The sequence below is a fragment of the Kogia breviceps genome, chromosome 13 (assembly GCF_026419965.1).
Source record: "Kogia breviceps isolate mKogBre1 chromosome 13, mKogBre1 haplotype 1, whole genome shotgun sequence".
NCBI lineage: Eukaryota > Metazoa > Chordata > Mammalia > Artiodactyla > Physeteridae > Kogia > Kogia breviceps.
In genome coordinates, this window is record NC_081322.1 from 37,499,173 (window position 1) to 37,516,716 (window position 17,544).

General features: G+C 41.2%; 1 protein-coding gene across 1 annotated transcript in view; it reads right to left on the minus strand.

Annotated features, from left to right (window-relative positions):
* Positions 1–17,544, minus strand: part of PREP (prolyl endopeptidase) — a 142,967-nt gene that overhangs the window by 64,343 nt on the left and 61,080 nt on the right. The window contains exons 8-9 of the mRNA XM_059083658.2: positions 12,483–12,674; positions 2,322–2,519 (exon numbers count right to left, since the gene is read on the minus strand). Coding sequence (XP_058939641.1) covers positions 2,322–2,519; positions 12,483–12,674 — 390 coding nt within the window. The remainder of the gene's footprint in view (positions 1–2,321; positions 2,520–12,482; positions 12,675–17,544) is intronic.

Here is a 17,544-nt window from a genome sequence, read left to right on the forward strand (position 1 = left end):
CTCCCTGTCTCTCAGAGCCATGCAACTGGGACGCCTATACTGGATTATTACAACACATGCAAGTCTGGAGTTAGCCTTAGGCAACCCTACAAGGTTCCATGAGTTACAGAATCAGTCAGCTCGACCACTAAGTGGTTTGAGCCACAGGGAATAAGTGCATCGTGCTCCAAACTGCCCTGGCTGCCTCTTTTCTTCCAAGTGCGACTCAAGGTACAAATGGCTTGGCTCGAGACGTGTCTTCACCATATACCTCCATGGGAAACAGTCAGCTGGTGTTCACCTGCCAGACATACCACGTGTCCACAGCAGCTGGCACTGCAGGTATTTTTCACCCCAGGGCTTTATTTATAATTTAGTGCCTCTGCTGTTTACTGCAGTAGTGGACAGCCAATCTTCAGAGACCAGCGCCAGACAGCCTCTGAGCGGACGTGCATGTATGTGGGCATGTATATGTACACATTGCCATTCCTGCTTTCAAGGAATCTAGTGTAATTATCTGATGGCCATTTTTACATTTGGATAAGAAGGCCTGAGCCTGGAAGCCCCGTTCTCTGGTTTTAGATATCAAATTACATGAAGGAGAGAAAAGAAAGAGCAGGAGGCAAAATGAATAAGAAAAGACAAAGGAGAAGAACAAAGCATTGCAGCAACAAATTAAAGCTTGCTCAGGAGCTACCTGTCCATACAGAACTAACAACACACTTCTCTTTCCTAACTTCACGGCCACAGTCACGGATAGTATTTCACTGCTTGGTACAGAACTCATCATTTTACGCTGGGACAATGAGCCCTTTCATCCCTGGGTAATGACGAACTTGTTCCTGAAATAAATGGCCACGTGGGGTCACTGAACGTGGTTTACAGGCCTTTGGGGACTCTGGCCTATATGAAGAGCAGGTGAGTCAGCCCTGCTCTGTTCTCCTCATTGCCCTTTATCCATTATCACTGTTTAAAGGCTATGAGGTTTTCCAAAGTGAAATTTCTGGAACCAGTGTAAGTTGAGGAAATAAAGTGTGGATCCCATGGCAGTGGCTGAGAATGGCTATCTGGAGGAAAGCTATTTCTCTCGGTTCCTGTCCACTGGCTGCCACTGCCCCCCAAGCCCCAGGGGAGGAGGGGTGAGGCTCGAGACACCCTGACGTGAGGTTCTTGACCTGTCAGTTCCAGACTCCTGGCCCTGAGCATGGTTTCCACATCTCTATGAGATCCTCTGAAAGGCACATGGGCAAGTAAAGCTTGCTAGGTGTTCCAGATGTACCATCAGCCCTATGTACAGGGCATCATTCTTTTGGTTTCAATAACCCTGACGGCAACCTGTCACGACGATACGATTCCTTAAAGACTGCCTGCTCTGTGACTCTGAGGCACGAAAAAAAAAAGTGGATCAGGCATCACTGTCATCTGCCAAACCCCAGGAGGAGGACAAGGCCACTTCTGCACCTGCTGGGCTCTCCCCTACGTCTGCTTTATCTGCTGAGGACCAAACTATTGCAATAAAACTGGGTAGGACAAAAAGGGACGATGAAGGAGCTCAAAAAACAAACAAGGAAAGTGCAGACATCTTTTCAGCCAGATTGCTTTCAGGATAGGGTCTAGCCAGTCAACTGCAAACTGCCAACTGAGCCAGGCTCCTGGGACAAATCAGGGTATGTGTTATGGCTTCGGCTGTAACAGAAACACTGCAGCCAAGTGGAGAAATGGGAGAAAACCAAAACAAGCAAAATGAGTGTGACCAACTTAAAAAAAAAAAAGTTATACAGAGAGCTATGTTTACTTTGGGGAAAATTAACTGATACCATAAAATTGCAATTTACATGTGTTTCCTTTTCTACTAGAACCAAGCAACAAATTACCCCCCCCCATATGATGTAAGACTAAACTTTCACAATTACATTTTAATCCAGTTTAACAAGAGCAGAATTTATTCTCAGTTTTAAAACAACTTATTAATGTCAGATGTGACTATAGATTTTTATTTAACACTTTTAGTTATTTGCACTGTGTGTGTTTTGCAGACCAAAGGCTGACTCTAAGGTTATACTTGTTCATACTAATTTTTCAAATCAACCTAGAACAACAGATGGGCCTGTCCCTGGAAGAGAGACTCAGGATAGAAGATTAACGAGAGTGTGGTTTTAGGTGTTCACGTTTCCCTTTGTTCTGAGCATCTGTTTTACTGTTTTATTCCCACTAAGTAATTTTGGCTGTAATACAGCATATGTGATTTTCAATAACACAGCATTATATTTCTATTTTCTCACAAGAAACCCAAACGTGAGTCTGATTTTTAAACTGGACAACATTGGTGGAAAGACTCTCACCTGGAGATAAAAAGGAAGTAAACTGATAGAAGATTTCGGTGTCCTTCTTCTGACCGCTGTACCCCACGACGCTGCCGACCTCAAGCGGGAAGGTCTTGAGGAGAGCACCGGTGGCTAGGTCGTGAAGCTGCAGAATGTTCTTTACGTTATGGAGGTAGCATAACACCAAAAAGTTGGACCTGACGCAAGCTACCCACTCTGAAAAGATAACAATAGATAAAGCATAATGTAGTTTTGAAAATTAACCCAAAACATACTCATTTCACCGAACAATAGTCCTTGAGTTCTATGCTGTGCTCTGCGGCAGTGAGACTTACAAGTGATTTTATAATTGGTGTTATTCATGCATCATGTTTTCAGCATATCCCTTTAATAAATCACTGCCACCATCATCTCCAGAGGTAACAAGATATTCTCCACCTGGGGCCAGGAGCTTTTGATGATCTAGATAATGTGTGTAATACAAATAACCCTGCTTACCTATTTTGTGTCCAATATCATGCTATAGGAGGTATAAGAAGGAAAACAACAAAGCCCGAATCATGATCCACATCTGTCAGGATTGTTTATTCAACGAAACTGTATTAAATGTAAATGTAAATGTATGTGCCAGATACCCTACAGGGTGCTGGACGGACCAGCAAGAAGATGAGGTCATTTCTGCCCTTGAGACACAGTCACGTAAAAATACAAGTAGTAACTTGTAAACAAGGTGGGTGAGTGGTTGGTTGGGACCCCAAAAAAGAGAGAGCCCTTGAGCAAATGCTGAATTATGTCTGGAGGGCAGGAGTGTGAAGGCGGGGGGCCTGGTGGTGTCGGGAACAGGACAGCTCTCTGGGGGAAGAGAAGGTGGGAAAACATGACTCAAGGAATGAAAGCCAGAGCTGGGGATGAGGAGAGAGAAAAGGAACATGAATGAACCAACAGCAGGAAGGAAGGGAGCGAGGGAGGGAGAATGGGAGAAAGAACGAGGTAGAGATCAATTTTCAAGAAGAAGAAAACCGCTGTTCCATTCGGGGGTGGGCGGGGGCAGTAGTGGTGGTTTGATGGGGGACTGGGTGAGCCAGGTAGGGGCGAGTTTAGGCCTTTCTGACTCAGCCGTTACTGAGGAGCTACTGTTGGAGAGAAGGGTGACACACATAAAGATGACATCAGATGTATGCATCCGACGACTGACCAGAGAACAACAGAGGTACACAGAGGGTGGCGGGGAGACCCGAATACACAACTGTAAGAAGCCAGGCAGAACACATCAAGCTGGGGATAAAGTCTGGAGAAGGGGGCAAAGAAACAAAAGGCATCTCCCAGGAAGACTCACCAGGACGTGGCAAGTGTGGGGACAGGAAAATGAGGCAGAGACACGAGGCCCCTTGGTGTCCAGAGCTGCAGCTCCAGTGATGGTACCATCCGAGACGGAGCTGGGAGAGCGGAGGTGAGTGAGCAGAGGAGGAAAGGAGAAAGCAGGGGGGCAGGCACCAAACACAATCTGTCGTGCTCTGGACGAGATGGGCCAGTGCTAAGGACAGGCCATCCAGAGGGAGAGATGCTTTAGTAAATGGAAGCAAGGACAGGGCAGCAGGGAACAGCTCTAGCGCATGGAAAAGAAAAGCCTTTCTTGGGTTTCATGGTGGGATGCAGGGCAAGGGGCTCTTGACACTGCTTATTTTTAAACTCAAGAAACTAGTAGTTCACGCATACATCGTTATCAATGATCAACAAGACACCGGCCAGAGGGAGCTCTGAGGATCACCAGGGACCTCAGTCTCATCGGGTGGTTCAGATTACTACCGCAAACTTTTCCTCAAGTCAGGATATAAGGAAGAACTTACACCTGAAAGTAATTTGCTCATCCAATATGACTTTTTAAGTGCTTCAATCAAGCAATATATTTCATGTGGCTTTAATGTTTTAAGGAAAGTAAGGGGAAAAAAACTGAAGTAAATTATTTCTGTCCAAAAATAATCAATCTGTGTTAACTACGAGTACATCAGAATTCCAAAACAAAGTGAATAAGAAAAGGACAAGGTGATTTGTAGACTGTCGTTAATAAAAGCTCTTACTTTACAGCTGTACTTTATTTATTTATTTTTTAACATCCTTATTGGAGTATAATTGATTTACAATGGTGTGTTCATTTCTGCTTTACAACAAAGTGAATCACTTATACATATACATATGTTCCCATATCTCTTCCCTCTTGTGTCTCCCTCCCTCCCACCCTCCCTATCCCACCACTCTAGGTGGTCACAAAGCACAGATGTGATCTCCCTGTGCTATGCGGCTGTCCCACTAGCTATCTAATATACATTTGGTAGTGTATAATGTCCCTGCCACTCTCTCACTTCATCACAGCTTACCCTTCCCCCTCCCCATATCCTCAAGTCCATGCTCTAGTAGGTCTGTGTTTTATTCCCATCCTACCCCTAGGTTCTTCATGACATTTTTTTTCTTAGATTCCGTATATATGTGTTAGCATACGGTATTTGTTTTTCTCCTTCTGACTTACCTCACTCTGTATGACAGACTCCAGGTACATCCACCTCACTACAAATAACTCAGTTTCATTTCTTTTTATGGCTGAGTAATATTCCATTGTATCTCTGTGCCACATCTTCTTTATCCATTCATCTGTTGATGGACACTTATGTTGCTTCCATGTCCTGGCTATCGTAAATAGAGCTGCAATAAACATTTTGGTACATGACTCTTTTTGAATTATGGTTTTCTCAGGGTATATGTCCAGCAGTGGGACTGCTGGGTCATATGGTAGTTCTATTTGTAGTTTCTTAAGGAACCTCCATACTATTCTCCATAGTGGCTGTATCAATTTACATTCCCACCAGCAGTGCAAGAGTGTTCCCTTTTCTCCACACCCTCTCCAGCATTTATTGTTTCTAGATTTTTTGATGATGGCCATTCTGACCGGTGTGAGGTGATATCTCATTGTAGTTTGGATTTGCATTTCTCTAATGATTAATGATGTTGAGCATTCTTTCATGTGTTTGTTGGCAATCTGTATATCTTCTTTGAAGAAATGTCTATTTAGGTCTTCTACCCATTTTTGGAATGGGTTGTTTGTTTTTTTGTTATTGAGCTGCATGAGCTGCTTGTAAATTTTGGAGATTAATCCTTTGTCAGTTGCTTCATATGCAACTATTTTCTCCCATTCTGAGGGTTGTCTTTTTGTCTTCTTTATGGTTTCCTTTGCTGTGCAAAAGCTTTTAAGTTTCATTAGGTCCCATTTGTTTATTTTTGTTTTTATTTCCATTTCTCTAGGAGGTGGCTCAAAACGGATCTTGCTGTGATTTAGGTCATAGAGTGTTCTGCCTATGTTTTCCTCTAAGAGTTTGATAGTGTCTGGCCTTACATTTAGGTCTTTAATCCATTTTGAATTTATTTTTGTGTATGGTGTTAGGGAGTGTTCTAATTTCATACTTTTACATGTACCTGTCCAGTTTTCCCAGCACCACTTATTGAAGATGCTGTCTTTTCTCCACTGTATATCCTTGCCTCCTTTATCAAAGATAAGGTGACCATAAGTGTGTGGGTTTATCTCTGGGCTTTCTATCCTGTTCCACTGATCTGTATTTCTGTTTTTGTGCCAGTACCATACTGTCTTGATTACTGTAGCTTTGTACTATAGTCTGAAGTCAGGGAGCCTGATTCCTCCAGCTCCATTTTTCATTCTCAAGACTGCTTTGGCTGTTCGGGGTATTTTGTGTTTCCATACAAATTGTGAGATTTTTTGTTCTAGTTCTGTAAAAACTGCCAGTGGTAGTTTGATAGGGATTGCATTGAATCTGTAGATTGCTTTGGGTAGTAGAGTCATTTTCACAATGTTGATTCTTCCAATCCAAGAACATGGTGTATCTCTCCATCTATCTGTATCATCTTTAATTTCTTTCATCAGTGTCTTATAATTTTCTGCATACAGGTCTTTTGTCTCCTTAGGGAGTTTCATTCCTAGATATTTTATTCTTTTTGTTGCAATGGTAAATGGGAGTGTTTTCTTAATTTCACTCTCAGATTTTTCATCATTAGTGTATAAGAATGCCAGAGATTTCTGTGCAATAATTTTGTATCCTGCTACTTTACCAAATTTATTGATTAGCTCTAGGAGTTTTCTGGTAGCATCCTTAGGATTCTCTATGTATAGTATCATGTCATCTGCAAACAGTGACAGCTTTACTTCTTCTTTTCCTATTTGGATTCCTTTTTCTTCTCTGACTGCTGTGGCTAGAACTTCCAAAACTACGTTGAATAAGAGTGGTGACAGTGGGAAACCTTGTCTTGTTCCTGAACTTAGTGGAAATGGTTTCAGTTTTTCACCATTGAGGATGATGTTGGCTGTGGGTTTGTCATCTATGGCCTTTATTATGTTGAGGAAAGTTTCCTGTATGCCTACTTTCTGCAGGGTTTTTATCATACATGGGTGTTGAATTTTGTCAAAAGCTTTTTCTGCATCTATTGAGATGATCATATGGTTTTTCTCCTTCAGTTTGTTGGTATGGTGTATCACGTTGATTGATTTGCATATATTGAAGAATCCATGCATTCCTGGGATAAACCCCACTTGACCATGATGTATGATCCTTTTAATGTGCTGTTGGATTTTGTTTGCTAGTATTTTGTTGAGGATTTTTGCATCTATGTTCATCAGAGATATTGGCGTGTAGTTTTCTTTCTTTGTGATGTCTTTGTCTGGTTTTGGTATCTGGGTGATGGTGGCCTCATAGAATGAGTTTGGTAGTGTTCCTCTCTCTGCTATCTTTTGGAAGAGTTTGAGAAGGATAGGTGTTAGCTCTTCTCTAAATGTTCGATAGAATTCGCCTGTGAAGCCATCTGGTCCTGGGCTTTTGTTGGAAGATTTTTAATCACAGTTTCAATTTCAGTGCTTGTGATTGGTCTGTTCATATTTTCTATTTCTTCCTGGTTCAGTCTCGGCAGGTTGTGCATTTCTAAGAATTTGTCCATTTCTTCCAGGTTGTCCATTTTATTGGCATAGAGTTGCATGTAGTAATCTCTCATAATTTTTTGTATTTCTGCACTGTCAGTTGTTACTTCTCCGTTTTCATTTCGAATTCTATTGATTTCAGTCTTCTCCCTTCTTTTCTTCATGAGTCTGGCTAATGGTTTATCAATTTTGTTTATCTTCTCAAAGAATCAGCTTTTAGTTTTATTGATCTTTGCTATTGTTTTCTTTGTTTCTATTTCATTTATTTCTGCTCTGATCTTTATTATTTCTTTCCTTCTGCTAACTTTGGGTTTTGTTTGTTCTTCTTTCTCTAATTCCTTTAAGTGTAACGTTAGGTTATTTATTTGAGATATTTCTTGTTTCTTGAGGTAGGCTTGTATAGCTATAAACTTCCCTCTTAGAACTGCTTTTGCTGCATCCCATAGGTTTCGGATTGTCGTGTTTTCATTGTCATTAGTCTCTAGGTACTTTTTATTTCCTCTTTAATTTCTTCAGTGATCTCTTGGTTATTTAGTAACGCATTGTTGAGCCTCCATGTGTTTGTGCTTTTTACATTTTTTTTTCCCTGTAATTGATTTCTAATCTCATAGCGCTGTGGTCAGAAAAGATACTTGATACGATTTCAATTTTCTTAAATTTACCAAGGCTAGATTTGTGACCCAAGATATGATCTATCCTGGAGAATGTTCCATGAGCACTTGAGAAAAATGTGTATTCTGTTGTTTTTGGATGGAATGTCCTATAAATATCAATTAAGTCCATCTTGTTTAATGTATCATTTAAAACTTGTTTCCTTATTTATTTTCATTTTGGATGATCTATCCATTGGTGAAAGTAGGGTGTTAAAGTCCCCCTACTATGATTGTGTTACTGTCGATTTCCCCTTTTATGGCTGTTAGTATTTGCCTTAGGTATTGAGGTGCTCCTATGTTGGGTGCATAAATATTTACAATTGTTATATCTTCTTCATGGATCGATCCCTTGATCATTATGTAGTGTCCTTCTTTGTCTCTTGTAATAGTCTTTATTTTAAAGTCTATTTTGTCTGATATGAGAATTGGTTCTCCAGCTCTCTTCTGATTTCCATTTGCATGGAATATCTTTTTCCATCCCCTTACTTTCAGTCTGTATGTGTCCCTAGGTCTGAAGTGGGTCTCTTGTAGACAACATATATATGGGTCTTGTTTTTGTATCCATTCAGCCAGTCTGTGTCTTTTGGTGGGAGCAATTAGTCCATTTACATTTAAGGTAATTATCGATATGTATGTTCCTATTACCATTTACTTAATTGCTTTGGGTTTGTTCTTGTAGGTCTTTTCCTTCTCTTGTGTTTCTTGCCTAGAGAAGTTCCTTTAGCATTTGTTGTAAAGCTGGTTTGCTGGTGCTGAACTCTCTCAGCTTCTGTTTGTCTGTAAAGCTTTTAATTTCTCCATCAAATCTGAATGAGATCCTTACCTGTAGAGTAATCTTGGTCCTAGATTTTTCTCCTTTGTCACTTTAAATATGTCCTGCCACTCCCTTCTGGCTTGTAGAGTTTCTGCTGAAAGATCAGCTGTTAACCTTATGGGGATTCCCTTGTGTGTTATTTGTTGGTTTTCCCTTGCTGCTTTTAATATGTTTTCTTTGTATTTAATTTTTGATAGTTTGATTAATACGTGTCTTGGCGTGTTTCTCCTTGGATTTATCCTGTATGGGACTCTCTGTGCTTCCTGGACTTGATTAACTATTTCCTTTCCCATATTAGGGACGTTTTCAACTATAATCTCTTCAAATATTTTCTCAGTCCCTTTCTTTTTCTCTTCTTCTTCTGGGACCCTTATAATTTGCATGTTGGTGCGTTTAATGTTGTCCCAGAGGTCTCTGAGACTGTCCTCAGTTCTTTTCATTTTTTTTTTCTTTATTCTGCTCTGCAGTAGTTATTTCCATTATTTTATCTTCCAGGTCACTTATCCATTCTTCTGCCTCAGTTATTCTGCTATTGATCCCATCTAGAGTATTTTTTATTTCATTTATTGTGTTGTTCATCATTGCTTGTTTCCTCTTTAGTTCTTCTAGGTCCTTGTTAAATGTTTCTTGCATTTTGTCTATTCTATTTCCAAGATTTTGGATCATCTTTACTATCATTATTCTGAATTCTTTTTCAGGCAGACTGCCTATTTCCTCTTCATTTGTTAGGTCTGGTGGGTTTTTACCTTGCTCCTTCATCTGCTGTGTGTTTTTCTGTCTTTTCATTTTGCTTATCTTACTGTGTTTGGGGTCTCCTTTTCGCAGGCTGCAGGTTCGTAGTTCCCGTTGTTTTTGGTGACTGTCCCCAGTGGCTAAGGTTGGTTCAGTGGGTTAAGTAGGTTTCCCAGTTGAGGGGACTAGTGCCTGTGTTCTGGTGGATGAGGCTGGATCTTGTCTTTCTGGTGGGCAGGTCCACATCTGGTGGTGTGTTTTGGGGTGTCTGTAGCCTTATTATGATTTTAGACAGCCTCTCTGCTAATGGATGGGGCTGTGTTCCTGTCTTGCTAGTTGTTGGGCATAAGGTGTCCAGCACTGTTCGTTGCTGGTCATTGAGTGAAGCTGGGTCTTGGTGTTGAGATGGAGATCTCTGGGAGAATTTCACCATTTGATATTACGTGGAGCTGGGGGGTCTCTTGTGGACCAGTGTTCTGAAGGTGGTTCTCCCACCTCAGAGGCACAGCCCTAACGCCTGGCTGGGTGTACTGTTCTAAAACTGTGGCTGCATCGCCGTGCTTCCTCTGCTCAGTTAGCTTTCCTGCCAGAGTTCTGCCCAGGCCAGCCAGCTGGTCTTTGGTCAAGTGAAGCTGGGCTGCCACACAGGGAGCTTGCTGCCAACTGCCACAACCAGAAAGGTGCTGAGTGCTTTCTCATGGGCACCACAGCAGGCAAACACGAGCCCTGCTGGCTCACAGAGTCGCTCCTGCAGCAGGTGTTCCCCATAAGCAATGCTGAAGTCCTCTTACTTTCCACTGCTCCTGAGCTCTCACGACACACACTGGGTCTCTGGGCCGCAGGGCTGCCCGAGCCTTTTGGGTAGCGGCTGAAGCCTGGCGGAGGGGCGACCAGCCTGACAACGATCCGGGAGCATGGCAATTTGGAAACGCCTACAGCTGTACTTTACGACTCATCTCTAGTTTTTATTCTCAATAGGGCATTCTGTGCTAATGACACACTGCAAATTCAACTGTGCTTCTCTTTGAATTGATGAGTTCTGTGAATATTGAAGGTTTCACCTTTCCAGTCTAAAGAATTTATAACCTTTTAGAGGAAAGGTTATAAAAATATAACCTTGACTTGCATTTCATTAGATCTGCAAGTGAGATAGGATGTCACCTTAAGGTACAGTTAAAACTGCTTTAGGGGGGCTTTAAAAGGCAGAAAATTCACATGCCTTGGGAAATATTTGTATCTCTGATGCTTCCCTACATGAGAATCACTGTTCCAACCTGACCCGAACCTGAAAAACACCCAGGGCACTCACTCTTCAGGAAGACATGTGCCACCAAGTCTTCCTTGGACCCATCAAGGCCTGAGGGGCCCTCCTGTGGCACTTAGGAAGCACTCACTAAATGCTGGCTCTTACCACCCTTGAGGGGGACATTCTGACTCAGTTTGGACAGAAGTCATCAGGTTACCAAAGTTGCATGAAGGTGTTAATGGAAAAGGCAGAAAACCTGTTCTAGGACTTATGGGTCCCTCATCCAAATATACGAGGGTCAGAGAGTAAATGGAAGGTTTTGAGGACACAGGTGAAGTGATTTCCTTGGAAAGAGCCCCCGTCATGCTGTAAGTCCCCCTCCCTGCTGGGGAAAACCCCAGCCTGAGAGAGACAGAGCACCATTGACTAATTCAAAGCTGAGAAGCATGTATGGACTGTGGAAGAGCCTGGGATGGGCTGCTGCCCTGGGGCTGCAAATGGGGGTTGTGTAGGAAAGAGCATGGATGGGGCTGCCTTGGGTCCTGTCTGACAGAACTGCCTGAGGTGTTGGAGACCTCTTTACAGAAGCAGGCAGAGGGATGAGCCAGAAGCCCAGGAGTGAAGGGGATACCAGGCAAACACCCAGAGCAGCACTTCCTCCAGGGCCAAGGGAACTGCCCAAGCAAAGGCCCGGTGGGAGTGCCCTAGGGAAGCACTCAGAGATTCGGCTGTAATCATCTGCCCACCTTCCGACCTACCCCCATAAGCAAGGCCAGGCTGAAATATCTGCAGGCACAGAGCACAGTGCCTTGAGCCAGTGGGGAAGAGGTTCTTACTTTTCCAGGATGTGCACCTGGATCTGACTCCAATACTTGCGCTTTAATTCACTGAAAAGCCCATGTCAGGACTGCTTTATGTGACACTGGGCCACTCTGCAGCTCTCAAAAGGAATTATTTTCCTAATTATATACACCTTATACCTTCCCATTTGGGGATGGCCCTAGATTTTATCCCCATTCAACCCATCAGCAGAAGTTCACCTCCACAAGCAAACTCTTCACTGGCTTGAACGTACTTACTCTCCTTTTGGGTCAAAAAGTGTAACAAAATTAGAGAGTCTCATTTTAAATCAAATCCAGCTTTCAGGCAAGAAGTAACTTATAAAGCAGTATATCATTTTTGGAAAATCACTGAGAAAATCAGTAATGGGAACTTAAAGGCACTCTGAAACATGACGGATAAAGAAGTGAGGCTCTCAAGAGGTTACTGTAGCGCAGTGCACACAGCAGCAAGTGCAATGTATTTCAATTAACTCTGACAAGAGTCTCTTCTCTTTTCTGGGAAGAGGACTGTAAATCCACCCTAAGATCTATGATAGGTGTAATATAAACAGCCAAAGTTTATTCAGAAGCTAAAAGCTAAGGATTCTGAATCCAAATGATTAAAAAAAACTAAACATTAGTGCTTATTATCTGACAGTAACTACACAAACACAGCAGATATTAAAAAAAAAAAAAGAAAAGCACTACCTTTGAGGGTTTGGATTCACACCTTCACAATTTTTTGAAGACCCCACACAGTATTGTACTAACTACAAAGAGGTCACACAGTAAACACCTGGTTGCGCTATTGAGACATTTCACTATTAGAGGCTGAAGGTTTTCCACCTTGTAACTGGTCACCAGAGAATGAGAGATGCACCAACTTCTTGATGTTCTTACCAGAAACAAAAGCACAACTTCCAAGCAGCATGTACTCTTACCTAAGACGTCTTTCTCATGCTCAGGAACAAGCACCTTCCACCTGGACTCCTCGGGATCTGTGAAGTCAATGTTGATCAGGCGGTAGTTGGGAGAATGGCGATTTGTCTTGAACGTGAACACTGTGCCCTCGTTGGTTACATAGTCATATTCCCCTTCGAAGTTGTCGATCAGTTTCACCCACTTCAGGATTCCTGGTGAGAGACCAAGCACCTCTGTCACCTCTCCAGGGTTTGAAATGGTGTGGTTTGTATGTGGGGGGGGGGGGGGGGGGATGGACCTTTTCTGTCTATAGAACACAAAGCAGACACAATATTTGGAAGACCTAAGGCATGAGAAAGAGCAAGGGCGAATGTGGGTGAATTTTAAGGTTTCCAAATAACTCAAAGGAAGTTTTTCCAGAAAAACCTGGCAATGAAGGAGAGTGGAGAATTCTCTCAGCCCATTACCCCACATAATCTAGCACATCCCCTTCTACCTAGGAGGGTCTCAAATCCGAGCACGTCTTTCTACCTCTACTGCCATCACTCCACCCCAAGTCTTTATTTCCCTCTGGTTATGAGCAGTGGCTCTCAACTGGGGATGATCTCACCCCCACCAGCAGACTTCTGGAAATGTCTGCAGACCTTCTGGTTGTTACAACTTGGAAAAGTGAGAGGAGGGCTACTACTTCCATCTAGTGGGAAGAGGCCAGAGATGCAGCTTCAAGGCGCAGGATACCCCTTTGACAAAGAGTCCACTAGCCCCAGATGTCAGTACATGGCTGAGAAACCCTGGTGTGCAGCATCAGCTTCCCACCTGCTCAGCCCACCGCCACTCTTGTTTTTCTCAGCAGCAGCCACCACCATGTCTTCATATCCTAAATTGGTCCCTGTTGGTACCCTTCCTAGAAATTTCCCCACTGCTCTTTGAATAAAATCCAAATTCCTTCTTTCAGTCTCCATGGTCCTGCGTGTTACAGTCCTTGCCCACTTAGCTAACCTCAGATGTTCCAACTTTTGCCTCACTCCCTGTCCTCTGGCAACACTGGCCTTTGTTAGGTTCCTTAAGACACGCTTCACTTCAGGGCCTTGTCACAAGCTGTTTCCCTTGCCTACCCCACTCTCAAATGGCTAGGTACCTCTCACCTGCACCCAGATCATTTCTTCACAGCACTTCTCTCAAGATATATATACCTGAGCCTTGAACAACAGGAGTTTGAATTGCGTGGGTTCCCTTATAGGGGGTTATTTTCAATAGTAAATACTGCAGTGCTACATGATCTGCAGTTAGTTGAATCCATGGATGCAGAGGGACCATGTATCCAGGGGGCCAACTGTAACCTCCAAGTGGTTCAAGGGTCAACTGTACCTAATTTGCTTGTTTATAATTTGTTTTTTTCACTATTTTAATACTTAGCACCCAGACAGAGTGGCACCTTCAAAGGTGCAAAATAATATTGGTGTTGAATGCAAGGACGAACACTTTCAAGTCCTTCTGTTCTAAGAACTAGTCTGGAGAAGGTCACCACTACAAAGAAATCTTAAATGTGTCCACCATCATCATCATTTAAACGGCTCACTAAATGTCACTTTTACTATTAAAAAAAAAATCCACGGGAAGACGTCTGGTTCATAATGTATCAGACATAAATGTTTAGAGGACATCTCAAAAATTTTATAAACGAAAAAGCTCTATGACTTCTAAACTGCTCAAAGGCAATGCCAGATCTCAGCTATTCTCCAATTAATCTCCTACCTTCGATTTCACAATGAAATTGCTACATTAATTTGGATAGTTCATTTATTTTCCTGGCGATTTTACATTCATTGTCTCATTCATCTCTATACCATAATATCTTTATATAATTTGTTGTTGAATTAAATTAATCAGGGAAAATATAATCCCATGGTAGAGTTTTTCAGTCAGATATTACTGAATTAAAACCCCAGCTCCAACAACAATTTAGCTGTGTGACCTTGAACAATCTCTTTATCCCTTGCTGAGCCTCATTTTCTGAACTGTAGATGAGAAACAGTAAGTAAATGTGAAAATTATTATAAAGTGACTAATACCTACCCTATAACAAAAACCTCAACAAATATTATTTTAAAATAAATGGCTGGAATTAAAACTAATAAGATAGGCAGTTAAAAAAAAATCTACAGCTTTCCACATGTTAGCAATACCAGTTGGAAAACATGGTGGGGACGGGGGACCTCATTTACATTAGAAGTAAAATTAATGAATACTTAAGAATTTGTTTAACAAGAAATGTGGACTCTATGAAAAAAGCTCTAAAATTTTTCTAAGGAATCTTAAAAAACAACAACAGCAAACAAAACCTGGATAACTGGAAACACATACCATATCCTTAGATAGGAAGACTCAGTATTTCAAAGGTGCAAATAATTCCAGAAGAAATCTACAAATTTAACACAATTCCAATTCCAAAATCCAAATGAGCTTTTTAGGGAATCTGACAACATCATTCTGAAGTTCATCTGGAAGAATAAGCACTTAAGGACAGTTGATATATTTTTGATGACAGAACAAGAAGGAACTTCTTGTGCTACGATGCTCTGAACAAGGCCCTACCTCCTGAAGGAAATTATCACCCTTTTATGATAATCATTTTCTTATTTTTCTTTGTTCGTTTTCTGCCTTAACATGCATCCACAAACACTATAGTCTAATTTTGCCTCATTTTTGAACTTCTAATAGAATGAAACCATACCACATGTATTCTTTTGCACCTTATTTCTTTCTATTCTTGATATCTGACCTTATGTTTGCGAGATTATTCATCCTCTGGTTATTGTTACTGACTTCTGGTTAAATCTTACTGTACACAAAGAACATACTCTGTATGATTTCAATCTTGAAACCTGTTGAGAAAAGCTTTGTGGCCTAATTTATTTTTTCTTAAATGTTTTTAAAATGTTCCTATATGTGACCAAAAAGAACGTGTATTTTGCAGACTTTCCCTGTGATATGCTAAGAATGTCTACTAAGTAGTTTGTTAATCTTTTGTTCAAATCTATATATTTACTGATTTAGAGGGCCATTTTTTCTATCAGTCAAAGAAAAAGTCTGTTAAAATGTTTCTCTATGATTGTAGATTTGTCCATTATTATATTTCTGTTAACTTTTACTCTCTGTATTTTGAAATCATGCTCTTAGATAATATATACAGTTAGAATTATTATATCTAAATAAAACTGAATTGAACCTTTTATGATTATAGAGTTTTATCTCTAGTAATGCATTTTGCTTTGAAGTCTACTTGGATATTAAGACAGCTACATAATTTTCATTTTTACATCTTTGGCCAGTTGTTGTCTTCTGCAGACTGGATGGCCCCAATTTGCTCTTCTCTGTGTCTCTCTTTTTTTTTTGTAGTATGTGGGCCTCTCACTGTTGTGGCCTCTCCCGTTGCGGAGCACAGGCTCCGGACGCACAGGCTCAGTGGCCATGGCTCACAGGCCTAGCTGCTCCATGGCATGTGGGATCTTCCCGGACCGGGGCACAAACCCATGTCCCCTGCATCAGCAGGCGGACTCTCAACCACTGTGCCACCAGGGAAGCCCTTCTCTGTGTCTCTTAACCACTCATATGCTTTTCACCTCTTGGTGGGCTGCATTCTATGTAATTTCTTTTAATATTCACTTTCACTAATTCTCTCTTCAGCTATGTCTAATCTCTTCTTTAATCTAGTAACTTAATTTTTAATGTTAATCATTTTTTTACTTTTAGAAGTTCTACTTCATCCTCTTCCAAATAGGTTTGGTCATTATTTACAATATCTTGTTTCTTGCTTATGTTTCCAAGCTTCTCATTTATTTTTTTTTTAAAAAGCAGCATCACTATTTTTTAAAGTGTATTTACACATTTTTTACATTAGAAATCTGATAATTCCACTCTGGTGTGAACCTGCTGGCTCTACTTCTCATGCTGGTGAATTTCTTCATCTGATCTGTGATTTCTGATTGTGAACTGACTTCCCTTGAAACACTATCTGTGAGAATTCTTGAAGGCCTGGGTTGAAGTGACACTATTTCAGACAAGATTTGTATTTGGCTTCTGTTTGCCTCTTGGGAGGCAACCAACCTGGGAGCACTTTAAAGTCTTGGCATGAGGATTTTTGGACCTATCGAGACAATCAATTCAACTTGCAACCACGTGAAAGTCAGCCCTTCTCATGTTTTAGGAGAATTCACATCCTGCCTCCAAGGTAGAGACAAACCTCCAAGGCAGGTTTCCTTACTATACCCTGCCTTTCCCCTACTCCCTGGCTCCAACACCGGTGGGTTTATTTCTCAATAATCCTTACACCACCACCAAAGGGAAGCTCAGCCTCAAGACCCAGCAGAAACATTCTGGGACAATCCAGCTTACATCCCAGGACTCCTGCTTTCATTTTGTCTTTGGTCTTTATGATTTCTCTTCCTTTGTGCCAATTAGCAATATACTTAGTAAGATGCTTTATTAACTTTTTACAACATTTCAGTTGTTTCAATTGGGAGATTATTCAGAGTGTATCATCTGCTACACTCCTACAAATAGAAAACCTTACAATTAACTTCCATAAACAATTAAGTTCTGCATCTGAGCCAAACATTTTTTTTTCCAGTGACAAACTGCTAACCTCAAAAGCAGGTGATCCATTCAAAGAAAACTGCATCTTAGTTTACATAAAACAATACTTCAAAGGAAAAGAAACCCAAAGACTATTCCTTATAAGAATAAGTTAAAAAATTAGTTGGCAATGCAAAATTTGCAGATAGTCAGAAAGCTACATTTGTTTATAATAAGAATGATGAAACACAATTTTCTGGACTGTGACATTTGTAGACACAGAGTCTTGGTTCAGGGAAATGTCAGATTCTTTAAATGTTCCCCTGACAATAAAACATCTTCTGATGTGAAACCTTTATTTCTCGAAGTAACCATCTTATGGTTTCTGCTGAAAAGGTCTTTCAGCCACTGCAGTGGTATTTATTATGACCCTACCTCCCCCTGCCTTCAAAAAAGTCACTGAAACATCCACCAAAGGCAAAACACAGCAGAAATTTCCTTCAGTAC